Source organism: Lynx canadensis, chromosome B1 (assembly GCF_007474595.2).
Source record: "Lynx canadensis isolate LIC74 chromosome B1, mLynCan4.pri.v2, whole genome shotgun sequence".
NCBI lineage: Eukaryota > Metazoa > Chordata > Mammalia > Carnivora > Felidae > Lynx > Lynx canadensis.
The window spans coordinates 46712600-46739273 of NC_044306.2; the positions used below are offsets into that span (position 1 = coordinate 46712600).

The following is a 26674-nucleotide window of genomic DNA, read 5'->3' on the forward strand; positions in this document are numbered from 1 at the left end:
GTCACTGGCAAATGGAAGGATCTCACGTTTGAAGGAAAACGTGGAGGAAGCACAGAGGAGGGAAAGGCCACCTCAAAGGCTCTGTCACATAGTTCGGGAAGCCCAGGCTGAACACAGAGGTGAAGGGCTAGTGCCAGGGCATCTACTGACATCAAGATCTTTGACCCCTGTCTTCCACAGCTACTTTTGTTCTCAGTCAGGGAAGGGGAGGGCACCCTTTAGGAAAGCTGTGTTGCGAGAATGAAGTGAGTCGAGGCTATCGTGCTTGGAGGCCGTGGCACCAAGGCCGGGGCACACACATCACCGACACTTTCTCCCATCAGCAGAAACGACAAGAGGGTTTGGAAAGCCAGGTCGGCCACTTGCCGGGGCGATGGAGGCAGTGACAGCAGTCAGGGCGCGTGGCAGCGTATGCCGTGGAAAGCAGGCTTCTGCTGTCGATTTCCTATTCTCATTCTCGAGACTATTCTGCAAGTTCACAATTATTTCTAAGTAAGTAGCTTTTAAAAAGTGCCAACAATGACACAGACATATATGTATTTAAAACCTCCTCTAGGCTTTCCTGTTACAGTCTCATTACCGGGTCCTTGAACTAAAAAACAATACGGACACTGAAGAAACAGACAAATCAATCTGCTATCTCCCTTCTCCGATTCAAATCCTTCAGTGGCTCCCTACCACTTACGAGCAAAAAATCAGTTTTTCAGGATGGCAGACAAGGCCTCCTCGGATCTGACCCCTGCCTACCATGTACAGTCTCCACACCAGTGATTCTCCTACTTGTTCCTTAGGCTCTCTCAAAACAACAGTAACTACTTCCTGGCCAACCATGCTGTTTCATAGCTGTGTGCTTTTGACCACGCTGATCTTGTGCCTTGAGACTTCTGTAGGACTTCACACTGCAATGCTCTCTTACTCGTCCTTCAAAGACCTGTGTGGGGAATGTAGTTTGCAAAGTCCTGGTTGACCACTCTGGCCAACAGAAATAATTATACACCTCCTATTTTATTGTTGTTAGTGTTATAGGTAGCACACTGCCTTAGATAGTTATTTACATATTTATTCCATTTATTGGATGCTTGAGCTAGTCAGGAATAAAGATCATCTCTCATTTATTGTTGTATGCCATCTATTAAAGTAACAACAGATTAAAGCTGTATTAGACCACCCTAGAGACCGTCCATGAATCGTCTTTAAGTCATGTTCTGATATCCGATACAACGAAGCTGACCCAGCACCAGTGGGTGGGTACTGTGATGGTACAGAAAGGACTCGACATCGGAATCAGATATATCTCTGCTGGAATCTCGATTTCCTTGCTTCCCAAGTGCATGGTATATGGTAAATAACAAGAGACTCTGTTGGTTTATCTTAAGATTTGGGCTTTGAAACCAAAGAGAACTAGTCCTCTCACTTCCTAAGGGACTTTGGGAATTTATTTCACCGAAGCCTCAGTTTCCACACCTGTAAAAGGGAAATGATAATTCATCTGAGAGACTGAAATCGATGACATACGGTAAGTGCCTACAGCCTGGCTTGTAGTCCTCAATATATGATAACCAACAATGACACCCATTAATGGGGAGTCTATTATCTTGGAAAATCACAAGATGGAGCAAAATGGCATATAAACACAATCCCATCTCTACTTTGAGGTTTCTTCTCCTGTTAGCTTTGTTATCCTTTTTTCCTGTTATCTCTCCAGAGCACCAATTCATGCTGCCTATTATTTGAATGATTTAATTAAGAACGAGAATGTTGGCGAGCCTGGGTGGCTCAGTCAGTTAAGCATCTGATTCTTGATTTTGGCTCAGGTCATAATCTCTTGGTTCCTGAGATAGAGCCTCAAGTTGGGTTCCGTGGTGATAGTGTGAAGCCTGCTTGGGATTCTCTCTCCTTCTCTCTCTATCCCTCCCATGCTCATATATGCTCTCTCTCTCTCTCAAACATAAAAAATAAATAAACAGATAAATAAAAGTAAATAAAAATGAGAATGTGAGTCCCCTGGCCATCAAGAGACAACATTTTTCCAGGGAAATATACAATGTCCATTATCACATAATACTTTACTCCTTCTAAACATACCAGATTTTCAGGCAGTATTTCAGGCAGTGCATTAATGACTATGTCAAAAGGAAAGATTAAACGAACCACCCAGCCTCACACACAATTGATGCACCAGAGTGATGCCTATCAAACATGGAGGGTGATTACACAGATCTGTTCTTTCGTTTCCCTGAAGTGGCATGCCAGAGCTGCTTCCTAAAGGTGATCTCCAAATGATACTGTGGAGCTGACACATGAATCATCAGTCTGACTCTTCCCTGCACACAGAAATCAAGGTTTAAACCATCACTTGTAACTATGAGGAGCCAGTGCATGCAGGAGTGAGGAATATTGCACATGATTAGTAAACACACCTATAGAGATTCTGTTGCAAGGACTGACAGCCAGATCTCTAGGTCAATACTGAATCAACAATTAAAAGAACGGTTCCAATGTAACTAAAGCAGAGTCAAGAAAGACTCCGTTATACTTAAACCAGAATTCATGGCAGAGGAGTTTCCTTCCTTCCTTCCTTCCTTCCTTCCTTCCTTCCTTCCTTCCTCCCTCCCTCCCTCCCTCCCTCCCTCCCTCTACCTACCTTCCTTCCTTCCTTCCTTCCTTCCTTCCTTCCTTCCTTCCTTCCTTCCTCTTTCTTCCTTCCTTCCTTTCTGGAAGCTTAACTGATATAGCCAAGGGAATCTGAGTTCTGTGTGGATTTGAGCCGTGCAGCTGCTAAGCCAGGGTGGTGAGCCTGTAATCTGTGGTGTGTAAACCACTGCGATTCACACAAACCGAAGTTCTGGGAGTTTCAATAAGTCACACTTTCACTAGCAGTTACTGCACTGAATCTAAGGTGGCTCCAGGGGAGAGATCACAGCTCCTTTCAATGTTACAAAGTGGAGAAGTTTGAGAGCTGTGTGGTGCAATGAAAGAGGCCTACCTAGGATTCTTTCAGCAGGCACAGAGTCTGGAACTGAAGCTAAACTGCAATAATATCAGCTGGTGGATCTCAATAGTACCTGCAGGCAGGTGCTTAGTCTGCAGGTCTTTACCCCACAAAGCCGAAATGGGCATGCTCTATTTCACTAGCAGTTACGCGAAGAACTGCCCATGGTGCTGATGCACCTTCTAGTCACCCACAGTTAACTACAAACAAAAGGCATTCCAGAAGGTGGCATTTTCCTCCCCAAAAGACTGTACGGACAACAGTTAGGATTTGGGTATCACTGCAAAAGATGACCAGTACAAGCTGTTATGGTAGTGGTCGGTCGTTTCTGTTTTAATAAGGTCTGCTTACAAAACGAAAGCATTTACTAAGTGAATCAGGAGGGTGTGTGGTGTGCTTCACAGAAACATTAAAATCCATGCTGTCTCAGCAGGATCGGGATGGAGTTCTTGATTCATGCCCATGGAGCATTACTGCTGAATTACAGAACTGCAGCTCTTTATGTGGAGGCCTCCCAGACTGCTTTTGCTTCTGCATAATTCAAGATATAAAGACTGTTTATTGCTGCTAAACTGTGAAAAAAAGGCACAGGACAGAGAAATAGCTCTATGCCTTCATTAGGTTAATTTAGAAATCATACATTTCCTTGCCTTATGTGTTTTTCTTTAAATTTTTTACTACTGATTGATTGACTGCTAGCCTTCTGTTTTTTTTTTTTTCTCCAAACTGCTTTCCCTCGTGATCCATTTGCTTCCTCTCTCAATTTGAGAAACCTTAAACACAATATGCAGATTTTATTTTATTTTTTTGAAAGGATAAAGGATGTCATTTCCTATCAGGGAAAAAAATGGAGAGCAGGTTAAAGAGATATTCTGTCAGCAGTCTTTCTGTATCCCATCAAAGTCCCCTCCCAAGTTGTCACTGGCACTGAGCTGCTCTGCAAAACCATCTCTGAACTTGAACACAATGCAGATGCCAATGCCATCAAGTGATGGGGTTTAACTGCAAATGGGGAGCAATAAGGTCAGGCCTGTACTCAGAGACATGAGCAATAAAATGGAGGACATACAGTAGGTTTGCATGTGTGCACACACAGTCCTGTATATTTATAAATGCCATTATCTTACTTTAATACTTACAGCTGTATATGCATGAAACAAGATGGTGGACTAGTTAACGACAGACATGTATGTCACTCCGTTGGTACTCAGCATGCAATGTCTGACACATAAAGAAGCTTCATCGGGTGAATTTTAAGAGAATAGGCTCCGAGGCCAGGTTATCTGGGTTCAATCATTGGCTCAATCACTCAGTAAATGTGCCCTCAAGTACACATGTGCTTCACCTGGCTGTGCCTCAGTCGCCTTATTTACAAAACTGACAGGTGATTTTACCATCTACCTCAGAGATCTGTCTGGAGGATTCACTGAACAGTGCCTGGCACAGAGTGCATATGCAATGAGTGTTAGCTATCTTGTAGTTTCTGCATTCATTTACATATGGAATAAAGGACTCTACAAATAGAGTTATTGCACTATGAACTCTCAGAAAGACAAATTAAGAAAATAGTCTCATTTTCCATTGAATTAAAAAAAAAAGTATAATGGCTAGAAGTAAACTTAACCAAGGAGGGGAAAGACCTGTACTCTGATAACTATGACACTGATAGAAGAAACCGAAGATGACACAAATAAATGGAAAATATATGATGATCATGGATTGGAAGAATTAATACTGTTAAGATGTCCATACTACTTCAAAGCAATCTACAGATTCACTGCAATCCCTCTCAAAATACCAATGGCATTTTTCACAGGGATAGAATATATAATCCTACAACTTGTATGGAACCCCAAAAGATCTCAAATAGCCAAAGCAATCTTGAGAAAGAAAAATGAAGCTGGAGGCATCACACTTTCAGATTTCAAACTATACTACAAAACTATAGCAATCAAAACTAGCACAAAAACAGACACACAGATCGATGGAATAGAGAGTCCAAAAATGAACCCAAACCTACATTGTCAATATTCATCAAAAGAGGAAAGATATACAGTAGGAAAAAGACAGTCTCTTCAATAAATGATCTTGAGAAAACTAGACAACTACATGCAAAAGAATGGAACTGGACTACTGTCCTATATCATACACAAATATCAACTCAAAATGGATTAAAGAACAAAAGCCATAAAACTCCTAGAATAAAACCTAGGCAGCAAGCTCTTGGACATCAGTCGAAGCAATATTTTTTTGGATCTGTCTCCTCAAGCAATGGCAATAAAAAACAAAAATAAACAAATGGAACTACATCAAACCAAAAAGCTTTTGCACCACAAAGGAAACTGTGAGTGAAATGAAAAGACAACCTACTGAATGAGAGAACATGTTTGCAAACAATATAGCTGATAAGGGGTTAATATCCAAAATATATAAAGAACTCACACAATTCAACATCAAACAAAGAAAAATAAAACCAAAAAAGCAATCCAATTAAAAATATTGACAAGAGGACCTGCGTAAGACCTTTCTCCAAAGGAGACAAAGATGGCCAACAGGCCCATGAAAAGATGCTTCACACCACTAATCAATGCAAATCAAAACCACAATGAGGATCACCTCATCCCTCTTAGAAAGGGTATTATTTAGAAAGACAAGAAATAACAAGTATTGGCAACGATGTAGAGAAAAGACAACACTCACTACTGTTGGCAGGAAGGAAAAATGGTACAACGGTTAGGAAAAACAGTATGGAGGCTTCTCAGAAAATTCTCAGAAAAATAGAACTACCATATCATCCAGTAATTCTACTTGTGGGTATTTATCCAAAGAAAATGAAAAAAAAAGAAAAACCACCCTTATTTGAAAAGATAAATGCATTTCTGTGTTCACGGCAGCATTCACAGTAGCCAAGATAAGGAGGCAACCTAAGGTCCACCAGTAGATAAATAGATAGAGAAGACGTGGTATATATATCCAATGGAATATTACTCAGCCATTAAATGAAACCTTGCTATCTGTGATAACATAGATGGACCCAGAAGGTATTATGCTAAGCCAGATAAGTCAGATAGAGAAGGACTATTGCTGTTATGATTTCACTTAGGTGTGGAATCTAAAACGAACAAACAAAAAACCAAATGAACAAACAAAACAGAAACAGACTCACAGATACAGGGAATAGTCTGGTGTTAGCCAGGTGGGATGGGTTGGCGGGGAGGAAAGGCATAATAAAGGAAGGGGATTAAAAGATACAAACTTCCAGTTATAAAATAAATAAGGCACAGGGACACAATGTACAGCATAGGGAATATAGTCAATAATACATAACACCTTTGTATGGTGACAGATGGCAGCTAGATTTACGGTAGCAATCACTTCCTAATGTATATAAATGTTGAATCACTATGTTGTATACCTGAAACCAACAGAATATTGTAGGCCAACTACAGTTCAATAATAAATAAACAACAGAGATATTGCTTTATTTGCCTACCTACAAATTGTAGCTTTAAGAATCCAATGAGTCAATATACATGAAAATCTATGTAAAATTCAAAGTGATAAATTTAAGAGTTTATTACTATGTATACCACACAGCAGTTGTGTGAATATTCATCCATTAAGTCACAAATGCTTGCCAGGTACCTACTACATCCCCAGGTAGATTTGTGTTATCTGCTAAGGGGGGTGGGAAAGGACACTGAAAAGTGTAATTTGCATTTGCTATCATGAGGGGAATTACCTTGAGGAAATAGGACATACAATCATGAAAAGTTAAACACAAGAAGATGGGAGAAGAACAAAACAAAACATTCCAAGCAATGTGCTATGAAAGTCTTCAGGGGAGGGAGAAAATGCCATCCTTCCCTGAGCAGTCCACACCAATTAGATTAGGGGTCTCTAGGAAAGAGAGACCAGGGTCAGCTGGGGTGGCCAAGGGAGAAGTGGGGAAATGGGCTGGGTGAAAATGGATCCTCCCAGACGGTGCATGCCACAGGTAGATGTTGGAGGTCAAGAGCATTCCAGACAAGGGGAAATCGGGGAGACACAGAGATAGGACTGGAAATAACAGAGACTAGTGCTTGGAATGAAAAACACTGAATGTGTAGAGATAACATGGGAGACGAAGAGGGGGGAAAAAAAAAGCAGCTAAGCAACTTTTGTAATCTCATCTTGGGTCCCTGTCCTTGGCTTTGAGCAATGTAATTCTAACTTCCACGTTCTACCCACCAAGGAATAGAAAACAAGAAGAGAAAAGAAAATAAATATAAATCAGAAGCTTCAGATATCTTCTATCATTTTCATCCTCAGTAAGGAAAGAGAGCTTCCCAGATAAGGATAAGGTGAAAGTCAGTACATTGATAAGATTTACTTAAGGACCAGTATTAATGATGAGGGTATTTGGGCTGAAACTCACTTTTTAAATAACTTACATTAACTTCATTTTCCCATCTCTCCTACGATAGCGATTCTTTTTTTTTTTTGGTAGAAATGTTTTTAGAGAAGTAATTTACTGGCACTTAATTACTAGTATTTAACCAATTCAACATTCTCTTTTCTTAAGAGTCCATTAGGTTTCTATTACAATATTATACATTCTAATCAAATGTGGCTTTCTGCAAAGGTCCTCATTGTCAGTCTCCTCAAAGCAAAGTTTATCTGGACTATTAGACATTCTCTCCGCTTTGGCTGCACCAAATTAGATCAATTATTTATACCTGAGGTCCACTGCTTCAGAACTTGGGCACCTCACTTAACATTTCTCTTGTGAATTATTAAGAGTCTTATTTTTAAAATAAAGTTCTCATTTCATAGTCTGTTTGATTGAGGTTAAACACAATAGTCTAGTGATTCTTGTATTAAACAGTTCAATGTCATAAGATTCTCTCCTGGGTTTTATGCCAATGAACACATTTGAAACAAATGAACCTTTCATTAAGAATACCCTCACTGGGGATAAGGGGCAAAGGGCTTCTGACTTAAAAAACTGTCTGGCACCAGTCTGGGCAGAATTATTAAAACAAGCCATAGATAGCAGGCAGATTCTACTGTTTATACATCAGCGATAATTAGAGATATGAAAGGGGCCTTAGGGTTTTCTAGTGCCCCTCCTTATTCTACAGGCAAAGAAAAAACATATCAACATTCCATAATGTCAGTTCATAGTGACTTGCTTTGTTCCAAAGGCCACTTTGAGGTATTGTTCAAAGGCATTCTTAAAGTAGTAAGACACGGTGGATGCATGTGGGGATTCTTGAATGCAAATAATAAACCCTGCTCTGGCTTGTTCATGCAGGAAAAGACTTTATTAAAAAATATTAGTAGTACCCAAAACCTCCAGGAAGATCAAAGAGCCAGGCCAGGCTGGCAAGCAGCCAGGGACAATGTTTAACCACACCATAGGGAAAGGGACAGTCACTTGTCAATACCCTGTCAGTTCAAAAATCATGACACTGCTCACTTCTCCACCCCATCTATGTAAGAACACCAGGCTAATAGGGCTTAATCACAAAGACTAAACAATCTTTTTTTTTTTTTTTGGCTTTTACCTTAGAAAAGGGACACACACACACACACACACACACACACACACACACACACAATTCCACAAACATTAGAAAGCATGTCAAATGGTCCACCAAGTGTACCAAAATTAAAGCTTCTCAAAAAACTTGATTTCCACCTGGGCATCTGGAAAGGATCCCTTTCCCCCAAACTCCTGTCCTTATTCCCCGCCCCCCTCACAACAACCCTAACAATAATATGCATGACAATAATATACTTGCATGACACACTTTATGAAACAGAAAATACATCCCTTCACTCCACTCTTGGAACCTCCCCTTGCTATACAAACATTCCAACCAAGTGATCAGTCAATGACAGAACTGATTTGGTGTCCCGCAGAAAGAAGGGAACCTTCTCCTTACCCACAGTGCATGGACTAAGGCCTCTGACCTTCTTAAGTTTTCTAATTCCAGCAGGTCATGACTCCTCGGTGAGATTAAAACAAGAACAGTGCCTGGCAGGCAATGGCTCAAGGCTGGAATCTGTCAGTCGCTTAGCTTTGGGGCCTTAATTCTCAAAGACATTGAATTATTTTGAGTAGGCTGTTTACCTTGATGTGAGCAGAATTAGCCTTAGACACTAAGCCTTTATGGCAAGTTTTATTGTCCAAGGCAAATATAACCTGTTAAGATTTACAGGCTTTATTAACAGCAATAACCATTTTATGGCCAACATCAGTAAATCAGGGTTTATTGAGAACTCTACAATTTTAATCTGTGGAAAACCATTAAAATGTCGGATTTTCATTGGACATAATTTCTAACTTTTATGAAAGATAGATTTTCCATTTAATTGGGGAGTATAAAAAAGTGCAGTGTGGGATAACGAATTGTTTTGAAAAGAGCCAATTGGTTTTAGCTCAACAACAAGTGTCAAACACTAAAGTTGCTATCTTTAGTTAGAACTGTCCCAAGGCTAAGGTTAACAGTAACTGCAGTGACAAAATGCTCTAATACATCCAGCAATAGGAGCTCGTGGAGTTTAGGAAAGGTTCAATTATCATCTGTTCAAACGGTAGGTATTTTGGAAAGAGTGTGTGACCTGTTATTTCATCCAAACCAGCATGCAAACGAGTCTGGTAAGAATCTTCAAATTCATATGCTACTTTTGAGAAAGTGTATTTACTACTCCTGCAACTACCATTCATAAGACTCTTCAATGGGGTAAGCAAGGTACAGAAACACAGATACTCACCAGCTTCTGTCAATAACCATTTATTTCTTCCCTGTGATAGATTAAAAGAGAGGGAAGCAGAGAGCTTTTGATAAGGGTCTTTGTCCTTGGATGAGCTTGTGAAGGAAGAACAGGGGGCCCAGGCTGGAGGGGCAGAGCTCACGTACAGTCTGGGGTGAGGAGGGATGGTCTGAGAAGCACACTGTTTTTTCATAGGGTTGAAAATGCATCAGATATCACAAGAGTCTCTGTTTTAATCTGGTTCTCTGACCACCAGGCTGCCCTCCATCTTTGCTGAGAATTAAAGGTTTGTGAAGCTTTATGAAAGACTAGGCTAAAAAGGAAGAAGATAAACCACAATAATCTCTACTATTTGATACTAAAGACTGTTTTGAATGTTCTTGTTTCCCCACCCCCCCTTCTTTGTCTCCCAGCAATCCTACAAGGAAAATATCGTTCCTATTTCCAGATGAGGAATCAGAGGTTCAGGGTGGCTAGTAAATTGCTATCAGTCACAGCATTGGGAAGTGCTAGTCAGTGTTTGACCCTTCATGACAATGAGCTCTGTCATGGCTACAGCCAGATGTAGGAAAAATTGTAGTAAGGGTAGAGATCACCCTGGGGTCTCTTGTCTCCCCTTTCATATGTCTCCTTTTCTTCTCCATGGCCTCCTTCTTGTAACTCTGGAAATCCTGTACCTTCCTATCACCTAGGACAGCATCAAACCCAGACTCCTGGCCCTTGGGAGCACAGAGGTTCTAGACATGCCCCACTCCAGGCTCCTCGTCCTCCTGAGCTCCCAACACCTCTATTTTTATCACTGCTCTATTCGTCGTTTTGCCAGCAGATTACTTATTTGAAACAAAAGAACAAAGAATTTACAGAAGGTTTAGGATTGGCATATTAGCTAGAAGAAATTTTAATCTCTATTTCTAATGGTGGAAGGTCCGGAGCATAGCAAACAGATATGTTACCACTGGCCTCTGGGCTCTCAAACTTCAAAAAGCTTGGGGAAAACTAAATGAACCCAGAGTCTCATTAAAAACAAAAAAAATATTAGAGAAGAAAAAATGATCTGAGCTTTAACGTTAGAATAACTTTCTAGTGATCCAAGAGCTTGGACAAGTTCCTATAAGATGGACATGAAAATACCTCTAACTTTCTACCATCTCACTTGCAAATCAAGTGAAATGACATAGAGAAGGGAGTCCTGGGTGGCTCAGTCTATTAAGCATCCAACTCTCGATTTCGGCTCAGGTCATGACCTCACAGTTCAGGAGTTCGAGCTCCATGTCGGGCTCCTCGCTGACAGTGTGGAGCCTGCTTGGATTCTCGGTCTCCGTCTCTCTCTGCCTCTCTTTCTCTCTCAAAAATAAATAAATAAACATAAAAACAAGAGAAACAACAGTGAAGGCACTTAACACAGTACCTGGCACATGGGGACATTCTATAAAGGGTAGCTCTTCCTGAGCTTACACAAACCACCTTCTGTGGTCAACAGATGAATTAGTTGCCAGGGAAGTTCTACCTTACAGAGAGAAGACAATTGTACATGTCTTAGGAAAACATGACTTGGACCTGCCCGCAAGACGCCTCTCAATGTGTCAAGGAGGAGACCTTCTAGGCCACTGCAGGGCAAAATCCGCTGAGATACCAGTGGCCCTGCTAGCCACAACCCCTTCCAGTGATGACCCCATGGCCCCACAGGAGGTGGGCAGCAAGGGAACCACGTGGTGGAGAGGGAGGAACATTCCCATGCAAAGAAGATGATGGAAGGTGCCTCACAGTGACAATTACATCACTGATCAATTTCCAAACACAGTTCCTATCACTGCCACCCTGGAGAGTCGTTAGCTAACTACAGGATCCTCACTTGACTGTGAAGTCAGAAAGCACAGTGGTGCACTCTTGCAGACCTGGAGACCGCATGACGGGCACTGCAGACATCTTCATCATGGGAGACCCTGACCGGGGAAGGGTATGTACATTTTCCCTTTCCTTCTCTACCCTTTTTGATTTCTTCTGTCATTCTGCCCGCCCATCAGCAAAAACACAGATGTCGATGGTAATACCAACCATGTAAGCTATTGCACATACTAAGAGAGCTGTAAATACTGGTGTGCAGATATAGGTAGTAACCAACACATAAATTCCAAGGAAACCCTGGTGTTTGGATTTGAGATGCTTTCTTGCATTAAGATGATGCTATAAATGCCTGTCAGGGCTCCATAATAGCCCATTAACCCACAATGTAGCCGAAACACTCTCCAGATCCATCCTATAACACAAAATGTAGAAAACACAGCTCTCCCTCATTCTCAGCTCAGAATGTCTGTTTTCAACCATCCTGTAGCCCTGGCTACTCCTTGGGATGGCCCTCATTTAATATCAGCCAGCCTGGTTCTGAGATTTATTCCTAATAACATAAACATGATTAAAATAAAGTGTCATTTGTTGTCAAAGGGAGAATAGGAAGGTGTAGGGAGTTGAACAGGGATCACCCCTCCCCCCCCCCCAAGATTTCCTGTCCACACAGACATTTGGTTTTTTTTGTTTGGCTGGTTGGCTGTTTGTTTGTTTTTAAGGTTTATTTATTTTTGAGAGGAAGGGGAGGGTGAGAGCAGCGGAGGTGCAGAGAGAATCCAAGCAGGCTCCAGGCTCCCAGCTGTTAGCACAGAGACTGACATGGGGCTCAAACTCGCAAACCTTGAGATCATGACCCGAGTTGACTGACTTAACTGACTGAGCCACCCAGGCGCCCCCCAAATGGACATTTGTAAATCAGGATTTTGAGAGGTAGGTGGTGCTTATAGCAAACTGTTGACGCCCACGCTAGACTCCTGGGAGCAGTAGGGTGTCCTGAATGAGAGTGATGCATTCCCCTATGCACTGAACGCCCTGCGGCCTCTCACCCTGCTCTGGAAACTACAGCACACTCTGCAAGAAACGGAAAGGTAGCAAGAGAAGGACCAAAAACCTTCCTGTTTCACATTAAATAACAATCTAAAAATAAGCATTTTCCTTTCTAATCATTTCCTATCATGCATGGAATGTTCACTTTAATTTTCAAGTCCGTTTGCTTCATTTCTGTGAACCACTTGAGCTTTCAATATGCCCACCCAGCATGCTTTCTGTCTAAACATGCAAGTGTGTGTGTTTTTCCGCTCCCTTTTATTTTCTCGATTCCTTTGTCCTTCCAATTACAAAATCCCACAGCAATTTTAGCGAAAATGTGAGGTAAAGGCTTCTTCTTCTTTTTTGTTAAATCTCTACCTCTCAGTGAATAAACAAACCACAGCTCTAAAGACATTTTCCTAGCTTCCCATAGAAGATCCACGACTGAACTATCTACTGCTCAACTCGGGCCTTCATTTATAAACTTATCATTCTATTAAGCCTTCCTTGTACTTCCCCCCTTCACCCTCAGTATTACCTTCATGACTGTATTACTCATCTATGAGAACATCTTTTAAGAGGGGCTGAAAGGTTTAGGAAGGCTTTTCCATGACCACAATGTGTCATCATTGACAATTAGATTCTAATAGTATAGGAGAAGTCCTAGAAAACATGCAAGGACAAAAACCAAGAGTGACTCTGGATTCTAGGCTCCCACTGTGAAGGAGACCTGTGGCTTCATCACTTTTTATATTCCCCATGCCCAGCACAGTGCCTACAGCATAATAAACGCTCAGTGGATGTTTGTTCCATAAGTAAACAGAGACTGAGTACAAACATTAGTGAAACTTGTGACACTAGGGTCATGTCCTTCCCTGGGCACTTTTTCACGTGACAGGTTGAGCCATGACGCAAGGTGCATGTCAGAGTGTCCCAGGCGACTGACTGAGGACACAGAGGATGCCACCTATGAGATCCGAGGTCACTGAAATCAAGAACACAGACCAAAATCCTACTCAGGCTACCTTGCAAGAGCTTTGTGTCAACAACAAAGTAGGCGAGAGACAACCTCCTCTTCCAACTTACTTCCTTCGCAGTATCTTCACCTTTAGTAACTGGGTCCAGAGAGCAAGAATGCCAGACACAGACTCTTTCACTTCACTTATGACCACATAGGACTCTGCTCTCCCTCCTGGGACCAGGGCTGGTGTCTTACCTCAGCAGCAGGGACTCCCTCAGGTGGCCGGCAATGCAGCACTATCATGCCTTCAATGGGCACCTCCCTTCCTTGTGGATCTTGTTCGAAGTTTTTCCTTAAATCTGCAAAACAAACAAACAAACAACAACAACAACAAAAGTGTGAGGTATAGGACAATTTGCTCTAGGGCCAATATTCTTCACATGTGGTCCAAATACAATAAAATAGTGAGCTTAATGTCACAAACTGGGTCGACACAGAAGAGCCACTGTTTTTAGGAGTTCCAGACATAAGAAAATCGTTTTCCCAAATATTTGAAATAAACCATAACAGAACTTCCTATGCTCCATGCTGCCGTGAAGGAGGAAAGGTTTACTGGGGGCGCAGAGAGAAAACAAACAAAAAACAACTCATTTCCTGAGTCTTTGCCAACATAATCTGCTTAGCATCTGATGACACACTTGACCTAATAAGTTGCCATCCACAGCCATAATTGTGCAGTTGAGATGCACATGATTTTTTTTTTTTATTAACTAAAGAATGCATTATTAATCTGTAACCTCTGCCTTTTCCTTAACCCTCTAGGGGGCTCTAGAAGATGGTAATAGAGTGAGATTACCTATTAGTCTTTATGTGTAACCAGGGAGAATGGGGCAACATTCAACCACCACGAAATCTATAACCCATCCAACCAAACATATAATTAAAAAATACAACGCCCTCCAGTCAAACAGCAATGCTGCGTATCTGTGTAGTGCCCTTCATGGAAGGCTCGAGGCACTTTGCAAACAAGCTGCACTATTAACCTTTTACACATGGAAGGGTGATGCCCGGGGAGGTTAATTGGCTTGCCAGTGGTCATGGAGAACATCGATGCCAGCGAGGGGGAAAAACTGCACAGAGCTTCCTGACATCCGGTCTCTGCCTGCTATAGCCAGCAAAAACTTTCTTAGGGAGAAGGACCCAGAGAGTTCAGAGAGAAAGCATGGCTTGAGTGGCTTTCCAGTTGAGCGCTTGCTGCAAGAACCAAAGTGTGAGCGGGCCTCCGCTTGTTGCGAGGTGTCACAAAGCACTGATGATTTTACAGCACAGGCTTAACTCTTGCCATCACCTGAAATCCTGCACTAGTAAAACAAAGGCGGCTTTTACAAGTCTTTCTCGATGTGAACGGTTCCCCCTCCCTCCCAGACAATGTATTTTTCTTCAATTGAGTATCTCAAATTACAGGCTGTGGATTTATTGATTTAATTTTCTTTAGTGCTTACACTAACATGAAATATGTTCCCTGTAAAGAGCAGAGCTCCAGAATCAGTTACATCTTTACAAATTGTATAAATACATTAAACTTGCTTTTAGCAAGTCAGAAACACTGGATGAATAACAAGCAGAACCATCCATGTATTCACTTTCTTCCCAATTCTAGTCTTAATGTTTTCCCTCCCAGAGGCAACTGACGCCTTTTGTCAGTAGTGCTATATATTCAGGGATCTTCATGAGTATATACGAGGCAACAGATCTTAAAAGGACTTGCATTGCAGGCAGGGGGCACATCCTTCTTCTCATTCCTCTCCTGCCCCCCAAATCATGAAGCCAGATTCCTTCTATTCCAGATCCATAAACTGCCATAGCACTTATGATTCAGAATTTCTTTTTTTTTTATTATTTTTCTTTCTTTCTTTTTTTTAATTCACCCTCAGTTTGTTTACTGTATTTAAGAGTCTGATTCAGAATTTCTGACTGCAAGTGTGATAAGGGTCACCTGACTGCTGATAAAACCATGAGTGAAGAACTGTGAATAAACCCTAGAGTGAAAAATCTCTAGTTTCCTGCACCATTTGACCACAAAGTTTCCTTTGCTTTCCCCCAGGGGAGCTGTGAGTCAAAAATCCTTCCTCCTTCTGATTCATTCACTCATCAGGGCTGGACTGAAACCAGTGTAGCACAGAGTGTGAGCATGACTTCAACAGGAGTTTTGTGAACACTCAGTTTGCTAAAGGAAAGGGTTGAGTTTTTGTGGCTATTTTTGTTTGGTTTGTTTGCCATTTTGTTTTTCTTGATTGCTTTGTTTTCCAAATGAAGCCTCCCTTGGTGCTGCTGAATAATGGTTGCTGCTTTGACAACACCACATAATCTGTATTCAACCAGATGAAGCACAGAAAACAGCGAGTGGGACTTTCTGTTTTGTCTTCCAGCTCTATTTCCTTTCTTTGCTCAGGAGAAATGGAAATGGTAACCAAATGCATAGTTTATGGTTAGCTCCTCACTCCACTACTCTAATACGCTGGCAGGTGAAAGGAAAGTTGGGATGAAAACATCCAATATACTTCCCCATTCCCAACAGCTCCATAAAATAGGAAAACATGCAGCTAAAAAAGGAAGCCCTGCATTCCCACTGGGATGTAGGAAAGGGTAATGTCTATAAAGAAGAAACACCTAGTGGGTCTCATCCAGCCAGGATCAAACTACAGGAGGGACCTACCCAACCTCTTGCTTCTCCCCAAGTGACATTGGGCATCACTGGCAGGGTTCCGGCCAGAAGCATATTAATACTCCTCGGTAAGGAGAGACAAAGATGACAGGCAAATCAGCGATGGAGTAGGGGGTCGGGGAAAAGTATGATGTCATGCATCAGGATCCAGCTCATAACGAGCTGCCAGCCACACACCAGATACCACACCAAGTAAGAAACACAAGCATCACCGAGTCCTGCCCCATACCTGAGGCTAATGGTAGAACTTTGGTATTTGACTCCTAAGGAGAGAAAACAGACCAAATTCCAGCTGGCTATGAAATATACTAAAAATCATGGAAATAAACCCTTAGACACAGAGGTACATGCTTCCAGCTCTACCTCTGATTCCCACCACAGGTCATCTAACCTGATTAGTTTCTTAATTGGCAAAGTTACATACTTTGATCACCTATGTTAGTTCTGAGGCTTGAAAGATTTAGATAGGAACCCATGCAACTTCCAGTAGTAGAGAAAATATCTCCAGCCATATAAAAAGAATTCTACAAATAAAGGAGGCAAACCATAGAAATGAGATTCAATGGTTTCCTCTAAGACAAGAAACAAGAGACATTTTTATAGAACTTCTAATTTGAGCTTTTTAAAGTCAAAACGAAATAGCAACTGAGAATCTAGAGTAGGGAGTTATAAATAGGATAACATCTGAGATCAAGAAAACTGCCACTATGCAGGGGGAAGAAAAAAACAACATAAGTGCTGAATTAGAAATATACATACCATGGAGACCGTAAACAGCATCCTGAATATTGCAGAAAACTAAACTAGTGAGGATCCAGTCAGGATCCAGGCAGGAAAAGGAAAAAAGCAGAGGGGTTGGAGGGGGCCAAAAGAAGAGGTTGGGGTTACAGAGCTGTGAAGCACTGGGCATGGGTGCTGCACCTCAGGAACGTGGAAGAGGGATTTAAGAAATCAAGACCAAGACCTCTGAAGAAAGACTGTCCATCAATCTGGTGCTGGAACCTCTGTGGGTCCTAACAAAGCTGGTTCTGTTAGTACTTGAAACAAAATAATAAGCTGGAAACAAGAAGCAACTGCCACTTTCAGGATGAAGAAACTCTACTAGGGTGATGCTGACAGGGACAGAAAATTAACAAGTAGACTTCCTCCCTCTTCTGCTGTTTAGTCTCCTCCCCCGCCCCCTACTGGTGGAGCCTTACAGGGAGCCAGGATCTGGCAAAGAGGTACCTGCTCCAGCTTTACAAACTATATGCCAGTGGTCTTAGAGGCAAGAGACAACAGCTATGTAACCAACAAAACCCAGTTTATGAGGCTGCCTCTAGTAGGGCTCTTAAAATTTCTTACTCCTCACTGTTTTCCTCATTTCTATAAAGGGGGGGGCTTTATATCTGAGATGGTTGCCCTCATACACTCAGGGCTACTGAACACCCGATACAGAGCATGTCCTTAACAAATATATGTTGCATGCATGTGCTAAGAGGAAAATTATAAAATGATAATAAATTTTCCAGCAAAAGAACAAAATAAATAACAAAAGATAATGTTGAGATAGAGAAATGTAGTATTAAATAGAATAGGAATTTTAGAAAGAAACAAGCTGAAAGAAAATAAATGATAACCTATTTAAGAATGATAATAATTCTTCTCTGAGGTGAAAAAGGACTTGAGTTTGCAAAAGAGCTCACTGGATACAAGGCAAAATAGTATTAGAAAGAAAAAAAAAAAGATCCTAAATATGTCATAGTTAAAAAATTTTGAATTTTAACAAAATTAAGAAAATTAGAAACATAATAATTTTATAAGTATCTCAGGAGTAAACAAACTGATGTAACTAACAATTTCATGGACTAGAATAATTAATATTGTTAAAATTTCTATACTATCCAAAGTCATCAATGGATTCAATGCAATCTCTATACAAATTCCAGTGGCATTATTTAATGAAATGGAAAACACAATCCTATAATTCACAGGGAACCACAAAAGACATTGAAGGCAAGGCCCAAAGCAACCTTGAAAAAAAAAAAAAAGAACAAAGCTAGAGGCATCATACTTCCTGATTTCAAACTACACTACACAGCTACAGTAACCAAAACAATACAGTATCAGCATAGAAACAGACACATGGATCAGTGGGGCAGAATGGAGACCCCAGAAATAAAACCTCACATATACAGATATCTAATATTTGACAGGTATACAATTATTCTAAACGAGGAAAGGGTATCTCTTCAATAAATGGTGGTGGGAAAACTGGGTAACCACATGCAAAAGAAATAAATTGGACCCCTAACTTGTAACACAAAAATTAACTCAAAATGTAATAAAGACCTAATTGTATGACCTGAAACCATAAAACGACTAAAAGAAACTCTAGGGAAAAAGCTTATTGACAGTGGCCTTGACAACAACTTTTTGGACATGACAACAAAAGACACAAGTAACAAAAGCAAAAATAAACAGTTAGGACTATGTCAAAAAGTTCTTGTGCAGCAGAAGAAATGATCAACAAAGTGAAAGGCAACTTATGGAATGGGAGGAAATATTTGCAAACCATATTTCTAATAAGGGGCTAATCTTCAAAATATCCAAAGAATTCATTCAACTCAACAGCAAAAGAACAAACAATCCATTAAAAAAAATGGGGAAAGGACCCAGATAAACGTTATTCCAAAGACAACACACAAATGTCCACCATGCACTTGAAAAGGTGCTCAACATCATTAATCATCAGATAAATGCAAATTCAACCCACAGTGAGATACCACCTTGCTCGTGTTAGAATTGCTATCATCAAAAAGACAAGAGATAAATGTGGATGACAATGTGGAGAAAAGGGAAGCATTGTGCACTGGTGGAGGGGCAGTAAATTGGAGGAGCCACTATGAAAAACAATATGAAGACTCCTCCCCCCACCCCAGATTAAATACAGAACGACCATAAGATGCAGCAAACCCATTCCAAAAGAAATAAAATCACCATCTCGAAAAGATGTCTATATCTTATGCTCACTGCAACATTATTCAGAAAAACATGAAAACAACCTAAGTGTACATCAACGCATGAATGGATGGAGTGGGGTGTGTGTGTGTGTGCATGTGTGTTTATATAGACGTGTATGTGCACACACATACACACACACAAAATGGAGTGTTATTCAGCTTAAAAAACAAAAATAAAAAAACAGGGGCACCCAGGTAGCTCAATCAGTTAAGCATCTGACTCTTGATTTTGGTTCAGCTCAAGTTCTCATCAACCATGAGATCAAGCCCTGCATTGGGCTCTGTGCTCACAGCATGGAGCCTGCTGGGGATTGTCTCTCTCTCTCTCTCTCTCTGCCTCTCCCCTGCTCATGCTCTTTTTCTCCCTCTCTCTCTCAAAATAAAGAAACATTTAAAAAATAAAATAAAAATAAAGAACCAAATCCTGCCATTTGAGACAACACAGATGGGACTTTGAGGGCATTACGCTAAATGAAGTAAGTCAGACGAATACTGTATGATCTCACTTATATATAGAATACAAAAAAGCTGAACTCACAAACGAGGAGAAGACTAGTGGTTGCCAGGAGCTGGCAAGTGAGGGAAAGGATGGAGGTCAAAGGGTACAACTTCCAGTGAAAACATGAGTAAGTTCCGCGGACCTAACATACAGCATGGTGAATATAGTTGACAATATTGTGCTGTTTACCTAAAAGTTACAGAGAGAGTAAATTTAAAAAAAAAGAAAAGAATGTAGCTATGTGAGGTGATGGATGTGTTGACTAACCTTACTGTGATAATCATTCCACAACAAAAACGGATACCAAATCATGGCAAATTGTAAGTTACACAAGGTTATTGGTTAGGTATATCTCAATAAAGCTACATAAATATTTTTTTTTAAAAAAGAAGTGACTGACAATGAAACAAAAATCAGGCTAGGATTAGAACTTTTTCCTATATTAGCATATACCAGGGTATAATTAATCATACCTATTTATTTTTTTTAATGTTTATTATTTATTTTTGAGAGAGAGACAGAGCATGAGTCGGAGAGGGGGAGAGAAAGAGGGAGACACAGAATCTGAAGCAGGATCCAGGCTCTGAGGTGTCACCACAGAGCCCGATGTGGGGCTCAAACCCACAAACCATGAGATCATGACCTGAGCCGAAGTCGGATACTTAACCAACTGAGCCACCCAGGTACCCCTATGTTTTTATTTTTGAGGAAAAGAAAAAACAAAAGAGCACAGGTACCAAATTTTTCTTCCCAAACAAGTTATTATACACGAGCAAACTAACAAAAATACAGTCTCAGACACGGCAGAGATGAGAGATTTTAATCAGCTGCACCCCCTTCCTGAAAAAACAATTACCTTTTTTAAAAATGAGGCTCAAAGTAATGAATTAGTAAGTATTTGGAAGTTGTGGTTTCAAAACATTTGGCAGTGGGCAATAAAACACACTTGAAAATGTTCAAATCTAATTTTTTTATGATATAGCAAGGAATATTCGTGTAATTATCCAAAAACTCTGGAAAAAGAAATGCATAACACCTCATAAGCATGCATGTTAAGTAATGATAAGGATTTAAACTCCTAGGTCATTTGTTCTAGAACTCGACTGGTAAGACTGCACACTTTTGAAGAAGGTGGGGCTGGAGACTGAGCATCCATTTGAATTCTGGGTCTGCCACCTACTAGAACCTTGATTTGGTAAGTATTTTTATCTCTCTTTGCCTCAGGTTCCTCATCTGCCCAATGCGGATAATAATTTTCATCACATATAGTTTTTGTGGGCATTAAATGCTAATACGTGTAAAATCGTCTTAAGAGCACTGGGTACATAACACAGCTTAATAAAGGTCACAATTACTAAATCCTATTATAAGGCTGCAGTGATTAAAAGGAGGAGGCTTTTTCATAAATCAGATATACATATTAATTATAAACTGGAAAATTTTTCAAAGACTCTCAAATGAAAAGTATAAATTAATATATGATAAAACCATAGCAGTCACAAGATACTTATTTGGATCTTAGGGTAGGGAAAGCCCTTCTAAAGAAAATTAAAAGAAGAATCCTTAAGGAAATGATTGGTAGATAATGTTTGGTAGACATGTCAAACTAAAAACTGTTTCAATCTTGAAGGGGCACGTGCACCCCAAAGTTTATAGCAGCCCTATCAACATAGCCAAATAATGGAAAGAACCCAAATGTCCATCGACTGACGAATGGACAAAGAAGGTGTGGTATGTATACATACATATGCACACACAGACACACACAATTGAATATTACTCAGCCATCGAAAAGAATGAAATCTTTCCATCTGCAAAGATGTGGATGGATAGACAGTATCATGCTACGTGAAGTAACAGAGACACACAAATATCACACGATTTCACTCATATGGAATTTAAGAAACAAAACAGATGAACATAGGAGAAGGAAAGGAAAATCAAATAAGATAAAAACAGAGAGGGAGGCAAACCATAAGAGACTATTAACCACAGAGAACAAACTGAGGGTTGCTGGAGGGGAGGGGGGCAGGGAATGGGGCTAAATGAGTGATGGGCATTAAGGAGGGCACTTGTTGTGATGAACACAGGGTGTTATATGGAAATGATGAATCACTAAATTCTACTCCTAAAACCAATACTACACTATATGCTAACAAACTTGAATTTAAATAAAATCCTGGAAGGAAAAAAAAATGGCCTCAATCTCAAACATTACAAGCAACATTATAGGCAGAGGCTGGACAGCCTTAATACACAAACGGCACTATTACAACAAACAAAAAAGATAAATACCCTAAAACAAAATGGCAAAGGGGCATTCAGGCAACATTCATAAGAGAGAAACAACTAATAGAGATAATCATAAGGCCAATATCCCTAATCATGAAAGAAATGCCCATTTAAAAAGCATCAATATGTCTCTTTACTTTTCCAAAGAGGCTTGGTTTTATTAGTTTCTTTAAGTACTAATTCCCAGTGCTGGAAAGAGGATGGAAAACTAGATAGTCTTAAACACTGCTAGGTAGTGTGAAAACGGGTCAACATGAAGGGCAAGCTAGAGGATGTGTCAAAATTACTTTAACAGTTCATTTATATGTTCACTTTCTAATGAATAAATGCACAACATGTGGGATATTATTTGACAATAATCCCATACCGTGGGATATTATTTGACAATACAAAGAAATAAAATACTGGAGTACTTTCTGCAACACAGAGGAATTTTGAAAGGAATATGCTCAGTAAAAGAGGCCAGACACAAAAGACTACGTATCGTATGATCCCACGTATATGAAATGTCCTGAAGAGGCAAATCCATACAGCCAGAAAGATTCATGATGGCCAAGCACTGCAGGTGTCAGGGCAAGGGGCGAGGGGAATGTTACGGCTAATGGAAACGGTTTTACTTTTCGGCGTGATGGAAGTGTTCTAAAATAGACTCTGAACATGGTTGCACAACTCTGAGAATGTACCAAAAACTAGCAAATTGTAGGGGCGCCTGTGTGACTCGGTTGAGCATCTGAATATTGATTTCGGCTCAAGTCACGATCCCACGGTGGTGGAATCAAGCCCTGCGTTGGGCTCCACGCTGAGCATGGAACCTGCTTAAGATTCTCTCTCTCGCTCACTCTGCCCCTCTCCCCCTGCTTATGCTCCCTAACTCTATGAATGAATGAATGAATGAATGAATGAATAAATAAATAAAATTTTAAAAGACCTATTAAATTGTATACTTTACATGCATTGGCTGCAGGGTATTATGGATTATATCTCAATAAAGTTATTATTTAAAAGGATCCATTTATATAATTCATTGCTCAATTCTCCACTTATAATGCTGAACAGTTGTTAATAATCTAAATGTCCAATAATATAAGAATCGCTAATATCTTTTGGTGCGTTCCTATAATGGAATACTACACAGACGTTATAAAGCTCAAAGAATATTTACATTGCAAGTAAATGTTTGAATAAATTGCTACATAAGATAAAAGAGCATGGAGTGAATGGTGTCTATCATTTATATATATTTTCTAATATGTGAGAACTGGCCTCCTCAAAATGTAATACATTTTTTATAGAATGCATCTACTTCCAAATAAAAGTAGGTACATCTGCATTAAAAACCTGCTTTGGTCGGCAGGCCTTCTCCTACTTTGCCTTCAGGTTTTCAGTATATGTGCAACAGCTTCCTTCATTCACTCATGTTGTTGACCATGGGCAGTGGAGTGCATTAGTGAACCTCACACAGACCATCCCAATACTCCCACAGCATACATGCTAACAGGAAGAACAGACATTAAACAAGAGATTAAGATTAATGGGGGCGCCTGGATGGCTAAGTCGGTTGAGCATCCGACTCTTGATTTTGGCTCAGGTCATGACCTCACCATTCCTGAGTTTGAGCTCCACGCCAGGCTCTGTGCCAGCAGCGTGGAGCCTCCTTCGAATCTTTCTCTCTCCCTCTCTCTCTGCCCCTCCCGTGCTTGTGAGCTCTCTCTTCCAAAGGAATAAACAAACATTAAAAATGTGTATTCATTGGGGCGCCTGGGTGGCTTGGTCGGTTGGGCGTCCGACTTCGGCTCAGGTCATGATCTCACAGTCTGTGAGTTCGAGCCCCGCGTCGAGCTCTGTGCTGACAGCTCAGAGCCTGGAGCCTGTTTCGGATTCTGTGTCTCCCTCTCTCTCTGCTCCTCCCCTGTTCATGCTCTGTCTCTCTCTGTCTCAAAAATAAAAATAAATGTTAAAAAAATTAAAAAAAAATGTGTATTCATGAGTGACGAGATAGAGAAGTAGTAAGTTCAGTAAAAATCTATCACAGTGGGACCCAACTTAATCGAGTGATTCCAGGAAAGTTCCTCAGAAAAGTTATAGGTCTAAACAGAGGTAGAGCCTCACACAGCCTACATAATACACACTGTACCACTTTTACTATTCCAATCGGGCTTTGCTGGCTTAGAACATTCTTCTTGCATACATATGCTCTTGTTTCTTTCTTGCAAATCGCTTGCAAAATGCCTGCCTAGCTACCTCTCTTTCCAGAAGTTATCACATCACATAAGGACACTCTTTTATTAGACTTGGTCTTCTATTCATATATATTGAGAGGGTGGAATATAAATAGATTTCCACCTTCTGATCTCACTTACAATCATGCTCACATGGGTCTCTGGGAAGAAGAGAAATAATAATTTTCACATTACTTTGTATCAGGGAACTGAACCAAACTGCATACATACACATCAAGACTGAAGGTTTTAAAATTCTAAAATAGCAACTGGTGTGGGATTACTATATATGCTATAGGAAAAGCCCTACAGAGGAGAAACTCAACATTTCAAAGACTTGCTACAGGGTGAATATGGGTATACTAATTCTCTGCTTCATTTGTTTCTGCATTTTCTAAACTTTCCATAATGAGCATGGATTATTTTTATAGCCAGAAAAAATAATGTCCAAAAAAAGCCACTCTTTCCTAGGAGTTGTCAAGATTCTCTAAACTAGATCAGAAACCAGGGAAGAAGTCCATTTTGTTTCCATTTATTGTAGCAAGTTTCACTCCTATCATGTCTGTTAAAGAAGGAAGTGGGGCACCTGGGTGGCTTAATCGGTTAAGCAACCGACTCTTGGTTTCAGCTCAGGTCATGATCTCATGGCTTCGTGGGTTCGAGCCCCGCATCAGACTCTGCTCTGGCAGTGCAGAATCAGCTCAGGATTCTCCCTCTCCCTCTCTCTCTGTGCCCCTCCCCCACTTGCACTCTGTCTCTCTCAGAATAAGCCTCAAAATAAGCTTTTTTTTTTAAAGGAGGCCAAAAGGACTGTTATTTTTCAATCTTTTGTGAATTCTAAAATATTAATTTTACTCATAGGAATCTGTGCACAAGGACAACATTTTTCATTTGTTTTGCTCACCGCCTTGCCTCTAGTGTCTGGACTACACAGGAGCCATCAATAAATATTTGTTGAATGAGTGAACGCATTTCCCTTTCAACTCACGTGAATGACTATTATAAACTTAATATACAACTAGGTCTCCAGGAGTCAAGATAACTAGAAAAAGCAAAACCACGAAGAGATGAAGGTACTATAATGATGCTAAAGTAACACTGACTCATGCTGCCCGTGTGTGCGCCCATGTGTGCACGCGTTAAGGCGCTAACAAACATCAGCACTGACCGGTGTGGAACATTACCCTCTCTACTTCTGCTCCTCCTTCACCCCATCGTGTCTACAGCAGAATGCCAACAAGGCCCAAAGCGACTGGAAACAAAGACAGCAGAAGGGAAGAGGAGGGCAAGGTGATGATGCCAGGTGCTTGGCTAACCTGTAAATCATCTCATCGGCAACAAGATCACCCCAAGTCAGCGGTGCCTGCCAATAAGTAGTCCATCGGGGTGAGGCCATGGGAAGCGGCAGCCTCCCCTTCCTCACCCTATGCCCTACTTGGCCTTTTTCTCATTTTCCTTTCATGCTACTATGTTAGAAAAGTCATTGTAGCACAAGAAAATCAATAAAAATTCAATTCCGAATAATAGTTCTTTGCGGCTCAGCAACACCAGGGAGTTATCGGCTCATTCAATGTTCTGGCAGTTAATGCAATGAAATAAAAATAATTTACTCATTCAAACCAAATCAGGCAGTGAAAAATCATAGTCATTTTTTTAATAGTCATAGTCCTAGTCATTTGTTAAGATTTCAGGAGGACAGTACGATGTCCCATTAGTGTCCAGCAACACCAGTATGCAAATCAGCTCTCAATCTTTCCCACCCATACTTTTCTGAAGGAACAGCAAATCCTGTTTGTCATACATAAAAGGAATTTGTAACTTAGCCAAATACAGATCATTTGTTGGAATAAAAAAGCTGGTCCAAGTGCAGAACAGACGGATGCCAGCAAAATGAAAGTCAAGGCCCGGTGCCCCCATTTGGTTCTGCCTCAGTCCTCCAGCCCTAGATGCTTATGGCCTGAGAAGTCAGCTACCAACTCTAGTTCCCAGAGGAAGTATATAAAAGGCTTCCTGTCAGGTCAATTCCTTCTTCTGTATGGGCTTTCCTTGCCAGCCTGTCTTAAGCCCTCTGCCTTGCCGAGATCAATGAACTCTGCACATTTCTTGACCACTGATCCACACTGATGCCAGGCTGTTCCTATCTTTCACTTCATGTCTTTGCTCTGGATCTTTTAGTTCTGATTTCGCCATGTCTCCTTGCGGGACAACTGGCACCAAAGCCCAATTCCACATGTGCGTTTCTCTTTCCTAAAATTGTTGAATACTGTAGGCTTACCTCCTGCCGAGTGAAAGCTTGCAGCAATAGCAAAGGGGTGACCCCTCTGGCCATAGTTGAGTCCCATGGGCCT

The 26674-nt window shown here is 40.7% G+C and overlaps 1 protein-coding gene across 1 annotated transcript in view; it reads right to left on the bottom strand.

The window, feature by feature from the left end:
• The window catches only part of UNC5D (unc-5 netrin receptor D), a 237344-nt gene that overhangs the window by 183076 nt on the left and 27594 nt on the right, over window positions 1-26674 (bottom strand). Inside the window, exon 4 of the mRNA XM_032593062.1 lies at window positions 13845-13948. Coding sequence (XP_032448953.1) covers window positions 13845-13948 — 104 coding nt within the window. The remainder of the gene's footprint in view (window positions 1-13844; window positions 13949-26674) is intronic.